This window comes from Spea bombifrons, chromosome 2 (assembly GCF_027358695.1).
Source record: "Spea bombifrons isolate aSpeBom1 chromosome 2, aSpeBom1.2.pri, whole genome shotgun sequence".
NCBI lineage: Eukaryota > Metazoa > Chordata > Amphibia > Anura > Pelobatidae > Spea > Spea bombifrons.
Genome location: NC_071088.1, coordinates 123,749,686 through 123,770,351, shown reverse-complemented (window position 1 = coordinate 123,770,351; position 20,666 = coordinate 123,749,686). Strand labels below are relative to the sequence as shown.

General features: G+C 40.2%; 1 protein-coding gene across 2 annotated transcripts in view; it reads left to right on the top strand.

Annotated features, from left to right (window-relative positions):
* The window catches only part of FRY (FRY microtubule binding protein), a 121,604-nt gene that overhangs the window by 14,064 nt on the left and 86,874 nt on the right, over nt 1-20,666 (top strand). Inside the window, exon 1 of one of the 2 annotated variants that reach the window (XM_053456369.1) lies at nt 2,098-3,022. The exons of the other annotated variant lie outside the window; for it this stretch is intronic. Within the exon in view, the coding sequence (XP_053312344.1) occupies nt 2,953-3,022 (70 nt within the window). The 5' untranslated portion in view covers nt 2,098-2,952. Of the gene's footprint in view, nt 1-2,097; nt 3,023-20,666 lie in introns of those variants that run through there. 2 annotated transcript variants of the gene reach the window in all.

Genomic DNA, 20,666 nt, shown 5'->3' with positions numbered 1-20,666 from the left:
GGGAGATGGAGTTTGTGTAATTTGTGTAAGTGTGTTTACATATGTTGTATGTGGGAGGGGGGGCGAGGGGCAAAGAAGGCACAGACCAGTTGTGTGGGGGCTATGATGGCACAGACTAGTTGTTGAATTTGGGGAGGCTCAGGGCAATGTTCACACCAGGGCCCTCTGGTTTCTAGTTACGCCCTTGGGCTAAAAATATTTGGGATTCCTTTGTATGAACTATGTTCAAATGTGTGAGGAAAATATAGGGTTTTATTCTATGATTAAATTCAGACTGATTGATAAAAGAAATGAATGCTAAAAACATACTTCTTAATTATTTAGCGATTTATCTCCCAGGGCACAAGTTACAAGCACTCACAAATCACAAAAGGACATAGAGAATTTACATATCCTTTTTTGTATATGAATCAAATAAAGAATGGTTTTGTCCCTGCATGGAAGCAACTCAAGTTTTAGCTCTCCTGTGCTGTTTCAGAGGAAAAATCTCCATCATCAGGCTGATCCTGCCACAAGAACCAAAATATGGGGCAGTTGGAAGGCGAGTGGCATGCCTTGTCACAACATCCATAGTGTAAATTGGCCAGTTGGGGAGACTAAAGATATCCCTTGTAATTGCCCATTGTGCAACAGGACACCAGGCTGCTTGATCTCTTGAAAGGACAATCTACCGTTTTTGACTGCCGCCCCCCTTACTGTCACTCTAGGCCTGGGCGAGGATACATCACTGTTTATTACTCAATATCACAGGTAAAAACCCAAAAATATTTTATTGCCCAGGTTTTGGCCTGTAAAACTGCTGAAAAATCTGAAATGCTTGTAAGGTTGAGCCTCTAGAATGCCAGTTTCAAAAACCATCTTGCTTAAGATAAGTAAATGCTCTTCCAAAATTCAGGAAATATATCTGCTAACTTTGGCCTCACAGGTACTCTGAATATCAGAATTTTAGCTCTGTCCCTCTCGGAGAACAGCTTGGAAATAAAATCCCCCCCACACAGATTTTTAGGAAGCTTTACTGAATTCCTGCAAAAAAAAAAAAAAGAAACCTTCCTTTTCGACACATAAAAATGCATACGGTGGCCTCCTGTTATCAAACGAGTACCTTTGAGGCTGCACGCATAACCGTGCATTCTTAGAAACCATTCATCCATACTGCAATCTTCAAAAAGAATGAAATCAAAAGGAATTGGGCTTCAATATGTTCTGTGTAATGTTATGATGACTGTTGTTTTTTTTCTTCAATTAAAGTATTTTTTCCATAATAATTTAATATTTCATGGTGGTATATTTTTTTTAAATGGTATAATATTTTTACTCCAAGAAAAAGGTTTCAAAGCATCCAAGTAAAGTATAAATCCTGGATTCTGATAACGTTAGCTTAGTGCTTGTACAAAGATTTTTACTGAGTTTTATCCCATGGGACCAAACCAGTCAACAACCCAATAGTATGGGAGCCTAAACCCATTTTTTAAAATAAGGACTTAATTCCTGTGCAATTAGCTTTGGCCAACAGAGCATAAAGGCTCTGATGCATAGAAGATGTGGAATTTGTCACAATAAACCTAGATAAATAGACATGTTATGTGCCAAGTGAAGAATAGACCTCTGAGGTCCTGAAAGCTTATGTGCCTTTGCATCGTTTTCTACGTTGACCCCATAAAAGCCATCAACTTCAGCTAAAGGTGGAATGGCAAATAATAAGAAAGCAACTTGGCCATACTATTCAAATTAGTGCTTGCCATGATTGTTGAAATGAGGTCTCAAGGTATAAAGAAATCCAGACACCTTTTATAGCAAAGACCACATATTTTAGTAAAGAATTGCAATGTTTTTTATTTTCTTTTTTTAGCAACTGGCAATTATCTTGGCAATAACTAAATAATTAGGACTAAGGCAGTTCAGTTTCCCATGCAAGCAGGGACTATAAGCTTCCCAATTGTTGAAAGTTATCCCTTATAAATATTCATCAAATCGTGTCTTGTTTGCCTGCAGAATGCTCTCCACGTTTGCTATGCAGTAAGGCTCTACAATCAAAGTGTCTTATACATCATTGCTGGACACACAGACATAACAGTGAGTCAGGCAGTGCGATGGTTTATTTAACAGGAGGTGGGCAGCCTAATCATGACTACTGTGGGAGATGGGGAGGGGAAAAAAAGCATTATCAAAGACTGGAGAATGTAATGTGTTTACAGTAGCAGGCAAATGAGAAGGGGGGAGTCAAGTGCTTCCCTGCTGTGACTGGGCTGAGTAATGGCTTTAACTTGGACGTCACAGGCAGCAGAGCCATGGGTGCAGCTGGGCTTTACCGCAACATGATGCAGCGATGGAGCAGACTGTGGCAGCGGCAGGCAGGGGGGAAGCAGCACGGAACGCTGAGCAGCCCTAACGTTCTATTTTAGAACGCGCAAGCAGTGAGTGCTCTGCAGCAGCACAAGCCTCATCTTCACCCAGCCTACAAACAAGGGCGCTGTGCAGGTTTTTTTTTTCCCTTCCTTCTGGAGGAGGTGCATACAGATGCAGCTTATTTGTCTACCAGCCCCCAGTGGAATAGCATTTAAGCAGACACATTGAACTCCTAGCTCCTTCAAGGAGGCAAGCCTAGCCGTGTCTGTGTGTGTGTGTGCGTGGATGCTGCTTCCCATAAATACACGGGGAACAAAAGATGCCTTGAAAGATGAGAAGAGCTCATCTCCTGCCATGGTAGATGCAGCCATTGAGAAGCTGCAGTGAAGGAGAACCAGTATCACAGGGTGAAGAAGGAGGAGCAGAGGACAAGCATCTCATGTCTTTTTAATGAGGACTAACCTCCCAGGAAGGGGAGAAGCGATCTACAGACTTCATTTCCTCCGCTGACCTCTAGTTTGCATCAGTAGCTGGTGTCTCAGTCCTCTTTCTATAGACTGAAGCTGCCAGGGGAGCCCAGGCAGAGGCTCTGTACCTGCAGCAGACATGGCCAGTCAGCAGGACTCCGGCTTCTTTGAGATCAGCATCAAATACTTGCTGAAATCCTGGAGCAATAGTGAGTAGACAATAAAACATAAGCGACTTGTGATCAATATGCTGTCTGTTTCACTGCTGCTTTTCTAGCCTTGATGGGCAAGTGACTGCCACATTCTGCTGTGTCAGGCTGGGGAGTCTTGTTTTTCTTGTTTCTGTGATGGTATCATCTTCATTCAAAAGACGATTAGGAAAGATCTGTCCTAAATCACATCGAGGTGATGTCACTCTCAGGGAAACAGGGTACCCAGGTCAGCATTGCTTGTGCTGTAATGGATTTTATTCACTAAAATGAAAGTTGACAGGAGAGTTTACAGGAGAGTTGTGGTTTCAGGACCATGCCTGACTGATGTCTCTGTAAGAAGAGCTGAGCTGGCCCTGCATGATGCATAGTTCACTCTGCTAATTTACATATACTTTATGCAGGGTCATGCCAGCTATTCTGGGATCTAAAGCTCACTTTGGTTTGCCCTTCATAAGGTAAAGCGAAGTCAGATGAAACTGAGTTCTCCTGCAGACTCCCCCTTTAGTGAATAGACCCGAGTGTGTTTATTGAACAGCCGCTTGTTGTTGTTGGACTTGGGTTGTATACAGAACCTGTCTTCCGATGGGGCGTGGTGAAGCGGCACTTTCAAAAGCATCCTTAGGGATTACTGGTGTGACCATATACGTTCCAGTAATTACTTGGAAAGATGACATACCGATTGACAATATATTGATGGTATCTTTGCTTTCATAGTCCGAGTGGATAAGGACGTAACGTGTATCTTAGAAGTTCTGAATATGATTTCTATGTGGATTTGCCAGCTCGGGTTGTGGTAGCCGAGTTATAAACACCTGCTGGAGTTTTGACAAAAGAAGTCCAACCAAGAATGCATTCTGTATGATGCTGATCCAGGCGGTGCTCCACAATGTAAAAAGTACACAATAAACATACAGGTCAAAACAACCCTCCCAGGTAACACCCATGTTAACTGTACAAACCTGTACAGATCAGGAAAATGATGTCATACAGGTGTTATGTACATTCATTCTGAAACCATCAGAACTGTTTTTCTATACTTAGGGGCCTTCATTTGGTGTACAGATAGTGTTATGTCTTCAGGACAGACAGAGGTGTGTATATATATATATATATATACGGAATGTACATCATGTTGGCAGATGAGGCCTACCTATCCGTGTAAGCTTGCAAGCAGGGCCCTCTTTACCTATTGTATCGTTTTGTCTTGGTCTCTCTATTGTGTCATTCCCCTTGAATATATGTATTGTAAGAAACGCTGCCTAATCTATCTATCTATCTATCTATCTATCTGTCTGGTTGTCTGTCTGTCTGTCTATCTGTGCAAGCACGTTTGTTTTTTTTTTCTTGTAGCACAGACACCACACAGTTTCTCATTGTTTGTGTTGAAACCATTTAAAATGGTTGTTTGCTTTTGCTTGTTAAGGGTAACGATTGCTACAAAGTGCCAACCCGGCTTAATGTTAGAAAGAAGTCATTCAGGTTTCATTAAGAAATATTTTTCTTGGGCCAAAAAGCAAACAAATGACAACGTGCAAACTACGGTGTTTAATGAATCAGTATTACATTTGACATTTATTGGCGGTGTTGTTACACATCAGCCTTCTCACCAGTAAGCTCCCCTTTTGCGATGTAGTCACAAATGTAACCCAGATGTCCAGAAGAGGATTTGCAGAATGAAATAATTCATTATAGACCGCAACATCAATCAAATAAAACACCTCACAAGTCTGATTTTACGTTCATTTTCCACATGATGTAAACATTACATACCTTACACAGCATACGTTACAGAACAAGTCTCTTTTTCATCATCTTAGTGGTTTTAGGGTATTTGGGAATTATTAGATTATTTCAGAGAAGCTCCTCTATGCATTATAACAATGATGTCATACATTCCTTGAACTAGAATATTATATTCTGATGTCATAATCATTACAGCTTTTTTTTTTTTTTTTTTAACACTTTCAATGGATTTTATAGGGAAGCTGGCATTTTTCCACTCCACACCTGGATATGTTCATATGCTTTATATCGTTCTTTTTAAGAAACCTGTCACTGATACGACCCCACTATACCTCACACCTTTCTTCTCACCCCATTCCCTCAACATTGTAAGCTTGCAAGCAGGGTCCTCTCCACCTAATGTATCGGTTTGTCTTCGTTTGTCAATTCTAGTCTTATCATACCCCTTGGATATATGTATTGTATTAAGCGCTGCGTAAATTGTTAGCGCTATATAAATAAAAGATAATAATAATAATAATAATAAAGGTCACTGGTATTTCCACACACAGGTGTGTTTTTCTATTGCTAATGTTAACTTATATTAACAGTAATTGCATTTCTTTTTATATTTTCTATTCTTATTTCTGCACAAATGTTTTATTTTTGTGTGAGTTTTCATGGATGTTCTAGAAGAGCGAGTTCATGTCTGGCACAAAGGTTTCTGTGGAGTATAACTCCCATAATGCTCAGTACCGGGACGCTTTTTCTTGCCCGACAGTCCAGGTGGCAGAATTGAGGAACGTAAGAATATATAGAGAAGCTGGGTAAAAGAACACAGTAATCAGGACCTGTAGTGAATAACTGTTTGCATCATATTAAAGGTGCTGTTCCACTTAATGTGCTGAATTGTGTTTTTAGCAGTGTTAAATAATGAAACCCCTTGCCAGAAATCATTCCTAATTCATGTAAAATTTTGCCTCATTAATATTTTTAGCGGTCGTGCGGCAAAAAAGCAGGCACTGATAGGATGTTGCCGTAGAAGCTGAAAAAAAGCATCTTAAAAGTTTGGTTTTTCTGATTAAACTTTCAGACAGATCTGCTACGGTTTATTAGCTTATCTTATCGGAGAGTGTAATGAATGTTATGTCTCACAGCACCTTTAACCAAATGTAGTAAAGCTTTTAACTCAGGTAAATATATTCCTTTTATATAGTATATTATACTGGCACACATAATAAGTTAAATGGAGCAGACCTGCCCACAACAGCTTTTAAATATTTGTCTTTATATTACAAATATTTACAAAACTGTCTCTACAATGTACAAGGTAGAACTCTCCAAACTTTACAAACTAGTACTTGCTTTCCTGTTAAACCAAACACGTACAGAAGAATGCAGACTCGCAAAACACGCGTAATGAGAACTTCAAACATGAAACAATGGAAAATTCTAAGAATGTATAACCGGACCGTCAATGCAGTTTGCTACAGAGAGGGAAAAGTCCTCTGAAAAAATATTATGTATATTGTTATTGCACCGACTTGTAATGGCAATAATAATTTAAAATAGAGAATTATTGCCTATTTCATTACAAGGTTATAAACCAAGAGTTTGGGGTTATTCACAAAACCGGGTACGTTGCGCTGAGTTGATTCTTAAGCAACTTCATTATAGGTTATTGTTGGGTAATCCCATCCTCTTTTAATCTGTGGTCTAAAATCTCTCCATGATATACCTGAAAATAATATAAATCTAAAGAATTATTAAATAATCCAATAAATGAAATCTTTTACTATGCATTTCTACTCTATCTTCTCAGTGTAGGTCTTACTATAGCCCCTATCGCAGCTCAAGGCGCCTGCCTACTTGGAGAGTAGGTTTCCAAGATGTTAACGAACAGCCAGACACATATTTTAAATTATTTAAATAAAATCATCAAAAAATGTAAGTCAGTCCTGCTTTTCTTATATCTCAGTTATCAAGGGACGGACTATGGGGTTTATTCACTAAAGAGGGAGTGTGTAGAAGTGTTGTGGCTTTACCTCTCTCAGTTCATACAGAAGTGAGCAGATCCTGTATAATAAATAATTTAATAATTGTGGCAGGAAGAGCTCACTGAGGTTGGACCCTCTTTATGTAAAGTGGAGTTAAGAAGCTGAAACAGAAACTCTCCTGCCAACTCGACTAGACGTTTCTGGTGCCTATGCTAGCTAGATAACTCAGCGAGCATGGAAATTCTTGGTTGACATAGATATAGAATTTGACGGCAGATAAGAACCATTCAGCACATCTAGTCTGCTCAATTTTCCTAATGCAAAGACTCAAACCTTATCAATCCTCGGTCTCATCTTGGTTTCTGGACAGCTTTATGGCTATCCTATGCCTGTTTAATTTCCCTAGGTGTTTCATTCTCTACCACAAGCCGGTCTTGACATGCTAGGCAAATCCAAATGTGGCTGGATATGCCTGACTGCATCAAGCCCCGCTCTCCCTCTTCCACTTGAAGACTGTTCAACATATCTACCACCCTCTCAGCAAAAGATAACATCTAAATTGGAATTTTACATTAAGGGCCCCAAAGTCTTTCCTGTTCTTAATATAAATCTTTTGCCCTCACCTGTTGGGGTTGAACGTATTGAATATTCACTGAGACTCAAGAATCGTTGTCATCTCCTAATGGTGTTTACTATTATACCTAACCTTCTATTGATGGACAGACTAACAATTGCGATTAATTGGGGACAGGGTGGCCAGATGTTTATTTTTTAAATGTATTTATTGATATTTAGTTTGTCATCAGTGTTCTACCCATACCCACTGCTTCCCTAATGCTGCACTGGGTATCTTTTATGGCACATTTCGAGTCATTTGATTAGTAAGTTGGCCAAAGCTGACTTACTGGTTGTGGCAAGAGAAATTAACCACATCACCAGCTCATCAGAGCTTGTTTAAAAGACATAAATTCCACACAGCACATGGTTTAGGCTGATGTTAGTAATGGTGTTTTTGTTATTGCAGAATGTCATAGTCTTGTGAACATTGAATAATGTACAATTGTATAGTCACACAACCCACACGTGTTAGGGACCAGCTTTTTTTTTACCATTTAATTATAGCGTGATGTAATGTTGCTTCTATTGTATCAACAAGTTCTGGATCTCGAGCCAGTTGCTCTAAATTGGTGATTGTATTAACCACTGAATCAAGTTATTGAGTGGATTGTTAATTACATATTAACACTTAAGGCTTTGATATCACATTACAACGCCATTGTCACATTGTACAGCTCAGTGGTCAACAATTTGCAAGGCAGAACTGTGAGACTTTCTTGTTTACAACAATGGCCTACATTTTTGTTTTGCTATGGCGGGTCGTCCGCTTCCCGAAGGTGATGACGCTTACAACAATGCGTATTACAATAAAATCACACTCGGTCCATGAAGAGGGCTAGCTATAGTCTCCACAGTAAGGTTATATTTCCAGGTGTCTTGGAGTATTTCAGTTTTTGTCGGAAATAATTATTTGTCTCCAGCTATAGACAGAGCTCATCTTTGCCCAATACCTGTGGATCTGCAGGAATCGTGTGGGGGGCCTCAGGTTTGGAACTCTCCTAAAGCCCTGTGGTGCTTTGTAGAATCCATTGTCCATGGTTGATGGAGTAGACACTTTCCATTACATCATTTACTTAATTTGGCTTTCAGGAAATGGTAGAAGCTTTAGCAGCCGGATGGTGGGAGGTAGACATTTATCTATGGATCTAGCCTAGGTGGGCTTACCCCACTCTGCATTATAAATGTTCTGTATCATCTGTTTCATACTACATGTCATCATCGTGTTCCTGATAACGTGTGAAGGCCATCACACTTAAAACCTTTAACTGAAATACAACAGTGCTACATACATTCTCTGATGTCATTCTGCTTTTATGTCATTTTTAAATTCCTTTGGGCTATTGAAGAGGCTGACAGATGCCCAGGGGACATCGGCTTGTTGAATGACTACAAGTGATTAATTAGTGATGTTAGCTAGGATTTTCTTACGCTGATTTATTATCTCATCATCTCCTTATCCTTACCTCGTGAGACATAAGTTTTGAAAAACACTTATCGTTGGCCTGACTTGAAGTCCTGACCACCAGAGTACCCTGAATTTTACTTAATTCTTATGCTCACATGCAGAGAAAAGTACCGTATTTATCGGCGTATAACACGCACTTTTTTAACTAAAATATGAAGCTGAAACCCTACCTGCGTGTTATACGCCGATAAATCCTAGAGCCAGTGGCGGAACTACCGGGGTCGCAACTGCGACCGGGCCCTGGAGTTCTGCCAGTCAGGGGGGGCCCAAGGGGTGCCGAGCGGTTGCTGAAGACGACCGCTCGGCAACTCTCGGGCCCCCCTGACTGACAGAAATCCAGGACTCCTCTGCTGGCGGCCGCCACCGCCTGCCTCAGCCTCAGCCCCCGCCGCCTGCCTCAGCCTCAGCCGCCTGCCGCCTGCCTCAGCCTCCGCCGCCTGCCTCAGCCGCCTGCCTCAGCCTCCGCCGCCGCCTGCCTCAGCGCTTCAACTCTTGTGTTGGAAGCGTGAGGCGTTTGTCTCGGGTGCCGGCGCTCAGCAGTGAAGCGCCGACACCCGAGACAAACGCCTCACGCTTCCAACACAGGAGTTGAAGGTAAGTGACCGGGGTGGGGTTAGGGAGAGAGAGGGGAGATCCTGAGAAGGGGGGTTAGGGTGTGTGTGTCTTACTGTGTGTGTGTGTCTTACTGTGTGTGTGTCTTACTGTGTGTGTCTTACTGTGTGTGTGTGTGGTTTCCCAGATAGCAGTGATTCTAATGAAGTTTTTTTTGTTCAGTTTTTTTGTTCAAAAATGGGGGTGCGTGTTATACACCAGTGCGTGTTATACGCCGATAAATACGGTAAGTATATTCACCCTTTATTATGAAGGCAACTCCAGGAATAGATAACAAGCAATGAGCTTCTTGGCCACCATATTACGTGGCCACATGGATTAGCTTGCTCCCAGGGTGAAAGTAGGTAGGATAATTCCACCCTGGAAAGTGGGGGCATTAAGTGGCTGGTTGTACCAATGTCCTCAGCATCATGCCCACAGTCCCCCAGTGATAAAGCCATGTCTTTGTTTTGTCAATGAGCAACGATACCATCATAGTGACCCACGAAGTAGTATCAGACAATGTCCAGCCACAATATATAGAAATGCACACGCGTCTGTTCTTTTTTAGCCTTCCTTTTAGCTTTTTGACAATAATGTAATTGTTCTTGGCTATGGCATGCATGTAGACCTCTGCGTAAATTTTCACCAGCACCCTTTTTAAATTATGCTCATTTCACAAGCTGGATCTAGTTGGATCTTGAATGTCAGGTAGAAACCTCATTTGCTCCATATTTTCTTTGTTGCAAATGCATTTGTCAGATAAGTGTAATCTCCCATCTTGACAGCCATGAAAATTAGCTTATAAAACGGATACAGTCATTTTTTTCCCGTCATGTCTGGGCAAAGTGCAGGGTTGCTGCCATCATGAAACAGATGCACATGACCTGTCATGTTGCTTTGTGAAATACACACCTGCTAACGTCTAATTTTCCTTAATAACACACAAGCGAATCCCTCCCTACAGCTATGGATTTTCAAGTGGAGTAGATTATATAAGGGTTTTTGTTTTGTGGCTAGGAAAAATTCCAGCTCTAATATATGATATCTCTGTCTGCTAGACAGAGGTATGTCCTATCTGCACTATACACAGTACCTGGCAGCATTGTATTTTGTTTGACATCCAGTACATTCTGTCAGGTCCAGTATGGGACAATACATTTATACTTATGTTAGGTTAGGTGCCAAGAAAAAATGATGTAAATTGAAATAGGTTAATATATCTCAATGGTGTAATTTGAGATCAGACCTGAAATGGAGACCAATGTATCTGCTACACTGTGTAAGTCGATGACTGCTTATACTGCCCTGGCCGTCTCTGATATACCTGTGTTTCAGAACCTTTTGGAGGGTAGCTATGGGGTTCATTCACTAAAGTGAGTGTTTGCAGGAGACTTGCAGGGTTTGTTCACTAAATGGAGAGTTGGTAGTATTGGGTTTCAACCCAACTATACATTATGAAGGGTCATCATCACCAATAAGCTGCAGGAAGACCTATTAAATTACGCATTATACATGGCCAGCTCAGTCCTTCATGCTGGAGGTACCTGCCAGTGTCGGCCTTTGTAATGAATACCACAACTCTCCTGCAAATCATAATTTTAGTGAATAGAGCTTGCATTCCCAAATCTCTCACATCACAGTGTATTATGAAGGACCGGCCTAAGTGAACATCTGTTGCATGAAGGGCTAAGCTGGTCCTGCATAACGCATAGTTAATGTGGGAAGATTTATTGAACGTCATCTCACCGTTTGAACAATGCTTTATGCAGGCCAGCTCAACCCTTCTTGGCCATTCATAATCTACTGTATAGAGAAGTCATTTGAATTTGCAACTTGCTTTTAATCTATCGTTTTAGTGAATAAAGCCCTGACGTAGAAAACTGAGTGCTTCTAAATGCAGTGTTTGGCCACTTTCCAAGAATTCTTTACAGTAGTTCACTTCACTCTTACCAACCCATGACAATGTAAAATATATTCTTGCTCTAAGTGTTTGGTTTTTTTCATTTCAGAAAGTTTTTAGACTAGCTTTAGAAAATAGTTTTACCATTTAAATGATTGTGCTTCTACTGCTTTCAACTCCTTTCATGTTCTTATTATTTCCTTTGGGGAAATCAGGCGGTTTGTCTTAAAAGGAGAAACACAAATGCTATGACATCTGTTGACATCCAGGTATTGTGGTCTTGCGATTCTTAAAAGTTAAGATACACAACTGCTTGTTAAAATAACAATTTATATGGGAACTTTCACCTACTTTTTATAAAAAAATGTCAATATCCTTTTTTAAAAGCAGTTTTCAAATTTTCCTAAACTTTGCTGGACACACCACCTACAAGCATGCACCTTTTTATTTATTTTTGTTCATTTTGGGTATTTTTCTTTAATGGTTTCATAATTCTGCAAAAGAATCGGTGTCTTTGGAGAAGGGGGGGGTAATTCACCCTGTTAATTATCTCAGCCAAACCAGACCATAATTATTATTGTTTTTAGTTATTGATTTAGTGCAATCATATTCAGCAGCTCTGTACCATGGGAATAATAAGGTATGTCGACATCTATTAAAGTCCTTAGGACCCAAACACCTCTTTACTAGAGGCTCAGAATGTCTGAGTTTATCCCAGTGTTCTACAGCCCTGAAAGTCACAATAATGTGTATTGAAACAGCAGAATTGGTTTGTGGGTTTATAAACTACTTGAAATATCTTACATGGTTACATAAATATCAATTAAGTCAGTTTAAGGTCCTGGCCCCCCGATAAACTTTTTGCAGTTCCATACGTTGAGTGGTTTGATCATCTTCTAAATGCCTTACTTGGTTAAATAAATTATTATCGGTAGAGCACAGAATCCTCCTATGTGCATCAACAAAGTGTCCCTCTTTGGCCATTTGAAGATTTTGAAGGTGTGTTACAATGCGGTTAAATGTTTTTTTTAGAAAAAGAAATATACTGTCTTAGGATGTGAAAGAAAATTGGTGGAGTGATAGGCAAGGACATGGTACAGGAAGGTGAGCAGGGAGGACATTTGATTTCTCATTAGATTTAAATATCATAGTATAGAAATTACAAATGAATTTAACTGATTTGTAAATAGAGGTAGAATGAGGAACCATGCAGGGGTAGTGATGTAATTTCATACATTGTATTTTGTACCGTGCTTTTTAAAATACCTTAGCTCCTCTTCCTCTTCTTGTTCCTCCTCCTCTTCTACTGCCTTTGACCGCGTTGACGAGGCCTCCTGGTCCAGCAGTGGGTGCGGCTTCTGTGTTCAGCCTGGATATGATTAGGATCTCCGGACAGTATAGTGCATCTCTGGAGAGGCCCACACCTGGGGCCGGCCCTGGGGGCACCTCCTGATGAGTGGCACCCGGGGTTGGCCCCACCCCCATAGGTGCGCCACTGGGTACTGGAGACATGTTCTGATCTGGTTCCCTGAACCCTGAAAGCCCTAATACCAGACCAAACACACCTTTATCTTACAAAATTATCTGAGGACACATTCCTGTAAATATTTTTTATGTATCTACATTGGAGTGTCAGTTACACATGCTATATATTTAATATAGTGCCAAAACTGGCGTTCTATCTGTGTTCCTTTTGGTGCATTGCCCTTCACGGTCAATACAACCGCAGTGTGTGCAGCAACTTGTTTTAATGGTGAGCAGTAACATTTCCAATGAAATATATTTTTTTCTGGACTAAACACCTTCTAGGAGGAAGCTCATTATAAAATGTAGTATAAGATGGAGCAGTTGTTAGGGAAAGAGATTCCTTCTAATGTAAATGCCCCAAAAATAAACTATAGTAGTCAGGGCCGGCCGAAGACTTAACGCCGCCTGGGGCCAAGTTTAAACTTCGGCGGCATTTTAAACTTTTAAGCTTCGCTGATGCCATTATTCCCCCCCCCCGGTACTTACCTTTAAAGAGTCCTGCCGGCGAGTCTCCCTGCTCTGCCACGGTGCCGGTTTGTAATGCTGAGCGCCGGAAATTGACGCCACTTCTGGCGCTCATCATTACAAGCCGGCACCGAGACTGAACAGGGAGACTCGCCGCAGAGGAGAGAGAGAGGGGCGCCGAGCGGGTAAGCGAAAACTACTCGCCGCCCCTCTCTCTCTCCTCCGCTTCAAAACAAACAACCAAAAAAAACGCTTGGGGCGGCAAAGTGCCGCCCCTTCTAAAGTGCCGCCTGGGGCAATTGCCCCAGTCGGCTCCATTGTAGGGCCGGCCCTGATAGTAGTTACAAAGTTGTATTGGGTGTTGTGTTATACAGTGTAGGTTAGTATCCCCAGGAGTGCATATTTGGTTTCTGAGGCCTGCTGCTGGTTATCCCCAGAGAGCTGCAGCACAGACAGAAGGGGAAGGGTTAACATGCTGCTTAATTTCACATAAATTTAAGAGTTCTTGGATGAAAGTGAACAAGTCAGGTCCCGGCCTACTTCACCTGATGCTACATTGTAAAAGGCTTATGATTAGGAAGCTTAAGATTAGAAACCACAAGGAGAAGAAACCCTTTCAACACTTGCAGGTGCACATTGATCTCCCTGGGATCTAACAGTAAAGTCCTTTTATAGTTTGAAAGTCTTTTGTTTGTATTCCTGAAATGCAGGCTCTCTACGCTCACTGTTGAGCAAGCCCAGGTTTATGATCAATCGTCCATCCTTTTGTCGGTCATGTTTGTGTGATGCATGGATCTTTCATTGTCTTTGTAGCCAGTACATTGCATGCCAAACTCTCTTTAAGATAGAGTAAATAAAGCTTACCCCACCAACATTGTTTGTTTTTTTGGAACTGTAATACATTTAGCAGAGACAATTAAAAAAAAAATAATAATAAAATCCAAGTTTTGTAGAAGCTGCTATCCCTTACTCATCTATGCACCCCTCACTGTGATGCCTTGTGCGGTGTTTTAACTAGTAAATTTGGTTTAAAGGATGCAGGGGGGTCCTACAGTGATCGTGGATCAGCACTGAAATATGTATGTTTGGATAGCAGATTTGATACACTTAACATTTAAAGACTTTTTTTTATGTTTGATGGATTTATGTTTTTCACTTTGATTTAATATGTATTTTTTATGTTGTTTCCTGCTTTTGGTGCAGCTCTACTTATGTCGTAAAATTTTTATGTGAATGTCCAGGGACTGCATCAGTTTACCGCTAGTGCAGTGGTTGCCCTAAATCGGGCTGTGGATAGTAACCCGAGTACTCGAGTACTCATTCTAACATGGAACCTTGGTAGTGTTAATAGAATACTTGTTCTATGCTTGAACACAAGCCTTCTGCAGCTTCCACAATGCCCTTGTATTTCATAGTAGGGTATGATTGGGGTATTTGGATGAGAGTGCTGCTGCATGTTGGCAAATTGAGACGTTCTCCCATGGTACCCCAATTTAAATCCAAGTTTCTTGTATGTGTGGTGTATTCTCCTGATGCATGTCACAAGGAGAGGCTGCCTCGAGGCTGTGATAAGCGCCTACATCACATTCTGTTTGCAAGGACAAACTGTAATTTAAAGGCCCAGTGACAATGAATTTCAGGCATGTGCATCATGTTTTGTCTGTGTTTAAAGTCTTGGACACACATGAATTCCTGTGTGGTAATTACTTAGGAGACAGACTTTACAAAACAGGGTTGACAGTATTAACTCTTTAGGCGTACGTTGTGTTACTCAGGCCTCTAGCTCTCACATGTTTAAAGATGATGATCCATTAATTGAGCTCTCTGGCACCTTAAACATCAATTAATCACACAAAAACTGTTTTCAGTTCCCATGGAAACAAACTTCCTGGTCCTGCTTTTGTGTCACATGACAATTAAACATCGCCATCATAAATGATGAATAAAGCACATTTAAGCATGATTAAAGAATTATTTCCGTGAATGGGTTGAGCATTCGTCTAGTAATTATTTTTCTAATGCTGTATTTAGTTACGAAAAATGTTCGACAGAGAAGGTAGAACAGTCGTTTTAATAGTGGAAGTACTACCGGTTAGGCCCGGACTGGGACAAAAAAAATAGGCCCGGGCATTTAAGCCAGAGCAGCCCATTTTTATTTAAAACAAGTTATTTTTAACTTTATTTAACATGTTAAATAAAGTTAAGCCCTGTGCGGCCGCACACCCATAAGGCCGGCCCTGGTGGGGGCTTCCCGGCCCCTTAGAGTGGCGGACCCGGTCGCAGTTGCGGCGGGCTTAAGGGGCAGGTGCCCCTTATGCCCTGTGTTAATGAGGCCGCATAGGCCCAGTCAGTCCGGTCCTGACTGGGTCTATTTTAAGGTAGGAGCCTGGAGCTGCAGCTCCATCAGTCCCTAAGTCAATCCGGCCCTGCCGCGGCCCGGCCCACCGGGGAAATGCCCGGTGCGCCCGATGGCCAGTCCGGGCCTGCTACTGGTCATACTATCGCAAGCAAGGGAGGACTGGGAACAGAAAGCCTCGGGAGCTTATCTCCGTCACAAGCTGAGCTCCCAGATTTATTATACCATTAATGGTTGCTTACTTATATAAATGGATGGTGGTGCTATATCTAAACTTGGCTTTATATGTTTTTAATAAATTAGTCATTTTAAGAGTAACGTGCAAAGCCTGTCCTATCTTTAGTGTAAGTAGAACTTTGGTCTTTAACTTACTAAAGGATCGTCCCAAGCCATTTACAAAACTGTTCCATTATTGCCTGCATCAGTATTTGAAAGCACCAACTATGATCCCCTATTATTATAATTCATATACTTCATGTCTGTCATTATAAAATAGATAATAACAACATGCATAAATGTATTTGAAATAGATGTCAAATTTTTTTTTTTTGTGTAGCTTATGTGTAAACAAGAAATAGTTTAATAATTTGCAAAGTAAAAAGCCTCTTTACTTAATGTTATAATAAAGTCAAAAAATACCATGTCTAAATAAAAAAATATAACTGGGGTGATAATATTAATAAAAATATGGCTACCTCTAATTTTCTGTTAATTGTAATAGTACAATAATTATAATATAATAAGGTTTCAGGTGTCCCAATCAGGACACCAGTGTTGGGGGGAGCGTGGTTAGAGCACAGACCTCCATTGATGCTATTAATCCCCTGGGCTGGTCACGCGCATGCCGCTACACCGCTTCCAGGACCCGGAGTTTCCCGTTGGTGACCCAGAGACCGAAGCTGAGCTTTACCCGGAGTCTCTGAGCGAAACATGGAGAGTTTCCAGGTCAACCAAGTGGTACTAAAGACCATAAAGACCATATACCATTGTGTAGCACAATTATGTCATGTTTTATGTAATTTTTTCCATGATTTCTAATAAAAATTGCATTAACCTTTCCAAAATGCACAGGCGATGGGAGGAATTGGAAACGGGCTCGTCCCATGTCTCTCAAAAACCTCTATTTATACACGAACACTGCCCCTCCAGCTGGATTTCTCACTAGCCAAGCATTAAGACCGCATTTCTGAGTTCTAGGACATATGTGTATCCTGAATGGGAATATATTTGAATGCTGAATACTAAATTAAAGTTACATTTTTTTTTGTGGTTTTGAGCCACATGGAAATGTTTGGATTTCCTAAACATAATTAAAAAAAAAAACTCTTGGTTGTCTTTACACAGGAAACAATTTAGCGAGTAAAATAAAACAAAAGTTCAGGAGACACATTTTAAGCTTGCCTGGGATCTGTTTGAGTCTTAACAGGGGCTGGATAGGTATAAGGATAAGAGGAAATGTTCCCTGAATGATGTCATCCCGGCAAAATTATAGAAAACCTTTCACCCGCTATTAGCAAAAAAAACGTACGTCTTACCACACAACGACTACAATGTAAACAGCACCGCGAAATCTAGGAATGCGACTAATTATCTAAAAAGCGGTATTTTACGTAGATAGCTTTTTATATATATAAAAGCTCCACTGTATTTATTGCAGCTGCTTTTACGGGAATTAATTGCTTTCAGGTTAAAATTACCACGCTACAAATAAAGCAGTATTATGAGGAGCCGGCTTAAAAGAAATGGAAAACCAAACTCTTGTAAAAATTTTGGATAATTAGAATGGAAAAGGATGGTTTAAATGTAATATTTCAACTTTGTTCACATAAACATTAAGCAGTGCATGTTGCCTGTAGGATATCGCATTCAGATAGCATAATTTTTCAACAAGAATGAAATATATAACCTTAGGAAAGAACAAAGGGCTGTTCTAAGGTGTGACGGATAACTCCCATCCGTACGCGTTATATAAGTGGCCTGTGCAGATTGCGTTAATGGAATAATTATTTTCCTTTAGTAGTTAACCATTAGTATTAACTTTGAATATTGGATGTCGACCCTACTCATTAGTGCCTAGCATTGAAAAACAATCTTTGTTTTTTTTTCCAATTTATTTTTATTATATATATAAATATATTATATTTATTTATATTTATTTTCCCCTTTTCATCATTTTCCTTCCATCCCTAGTTTGCGTCCTTCTGTACCAACCATTTGTTTCAGGTTAAAATAAATCATTTTATATATAATAAAATACTTTTAAAGCCTGACTTTTTTTTTATTAGAATGTTAACATGTTTCAATTCAAGCTTTTATAAATATGGCCAAAAGTATGGCGTCAGGAGAAGCATGAGTTATAGTGTTCGCTATCCTGGCATAGTGATCAGGCAGGAATCCCATGTACCTTAAACCTAGCAGAAGATGCTGAGATAATCTGTCTTCAAGTGCAGCGTTTAAAAGATTAGAATAAATTACTAAGAACACAGAATGATAGCTTGGAGATCACTCAGTCTGCTCTGTAAGGTGGAAAAGGAATTTTCTGCGTAGAGAAGTCCATGTCATGCAATAATTGAAGAGGAAGACCATTATTTTTAGGGACCTCATTGGGTTTCTACTGGCATTTATTTTTGGATAAGTATCACCTTTTATTATTCCGAAAGAATAAAAATATTCCGTAGTTTATTAACTGATTTTTTTTCTGATTATACTTAAAACTTTGTGCCTTTTAAATTATGAATGGTACAGTAAAAACAGACACATTGAGGGTTATGTATATGATTTTTTCAGGCATTAAGAAGAGACCTAGATAGTCTCCAAAGCTTGTAATCTGTTATACGTCAGTCGGTCAATAAAGGTATCATCTTTACCAAATGTGCTTTCTCTTTAATATTCTTTCAAAGAAAGTTGAGGCATCTAGCCCTACCTCAACATTTCCTTGATCATGATTCATTCTGGTTTCTAGCCATGTAAACAGTATTAAAAATACTGTCTAGGGAGTAAATTATTACTTGACCATGGTGCATGCTGTTCCTCGAGAAACACTTGGAAGCATAAGAGTGCTGAGTTTGCTTGGTAATGTAGGCGACTGCAGTATGAAATTACCGTGTCACATGCATGTTAATGTATACAATTGGTACCTCTTAATAGCTTAGTGCAGGGGTAGGCAATCTTCGGCTCTCCTGATGTTGTGGACTACATCTCCCATAATGCTCTTACAGTCATAATGCTGGCAAAGCATCAAGGGAAATGTATTTCACAACATATGGCGAGCCGAAGGTTGCCTACCCCTGGCTTAGTGTGTGTGTGGGGGGGGGGGGGGGTGTTGTTTTTTGTTGTTGAAATTTTAGAATGTTTTTAAACTTCAGATGTAATATTTTGAATCGATAATCACAGGTTTGATCTCAGCCTTGTTCCAATAATTTAAAACCAATAACTACCGTTTGGCCTTTCTGGCCTGTTCATTGGTCATCCTGTTGAATCTTTTATAGAAACATAGAATTTGACAGCAGATAAGAACCATTCGGCCCATCTATTCTGCCTGTTTTTCCTGATGGAAAGACTCCAACCTAAATCAGTCATTGTTCTTGTAATAACTTTATTTATATCCCATGCATGTTTAAATTCCTTCACTGTATTAGCCTCTACCACTTCTGCTGGGAGACTGCTCCACTTATCTACCACTCTCTTGGTAAAGTAAAACCTCCTTACATTAAATCTTAGCCTCTGACCCTCTAGTTTAGATTATGACCTGTTGTCCTAACATTTTCGAACATTGAAGATTAGTCTTGGTTGGCAGCTGTCATTTAGCGTGATGCCTTTTACCCTCGGTTAAACTGCTGATACATTGACTGATGTTGGATCTCGGACACATAATTGTAACGCCCTTTGACATCTGTTGTCTTGTATCACGGAAATATTATTTTGCAGATCGTTCTCTAATTACCTCCCTTCCTTTCGTCAGCTATCATTACAGGATGTAACACAAGCCGTTGTCGCATTTTGTATTATCTTTGATGTACAGAATTCACACGAGTCGCATTTGCTCTTAAACTTGAGGACAAGATGAGACTCCAGAACACAAAGGTCACAAGCATTTTGAGACCCAGCGATTGCTGGGTTTCTCCTGTGGTCTCAATCGAGCATTTATTAGTACTGAGCCATTATATACACTATGTTGTCTTAAAGCACAGTTTCATAATAAATAAATATAAAAAACCCAAAACACTAGTGATCCTGTTTTTGCCACAGCTAAGAGACAAGCCAACTCCTTGTATTTCTTTCACACCGGCATCAAAATCCAGATTCCCATCCCCATTATTTTAAAGATATGATCAGGTTTTGGGCACCGTCAACAAATGTAAGAGTTGGTTTACAAATGGAAGCACGTCAAGAAAACCATCCTTTCACGTTTAATACTGTTGCCTACACATCCCTGATAAATTGTTTACATTTTTGTTTACAAACAAGTCATTATGGTCCTCAATGAACTTAAGTGACAAAAGATTAATTGCCTCCATGTCCTGAAGTCACCTTCTTTCTCGTTACTCCCCCTTAGAACCTGCTAGAATCAGCATCTTCCATACATGTCACTGTAATAATGGCATCCAGTAGCATGTTTATTAGGTAAAATGACGGATATGGACAGCGTCACTTTAAGTATAGACAACGAGTCTGTTTATTAGTTTTAGATCAGTGCGCATAAATTATTTACATTAATAAGCAATATAGCAAAGCTTGGCGCAAGTGAATCACGACACTTTAATGATTTTAATAATTAATTAATAAAGTTATTCTGGAACAGAGTTTGAAAAGTGGTCTTGTCACCTTAGCAACCATTGGAATGTTCCCACCAGTTTAACTTTAATGTTGGTTGCTATGGTGATAAGATGGCATTTTAAGCTCTGCTTCGGAATCACCGGTTCTACATGTGCCCAATGTTACCGCAAACAGTTCAGGAGAGCATACTACCTGTTTCATGGACTGGGGAAGGAAATCGG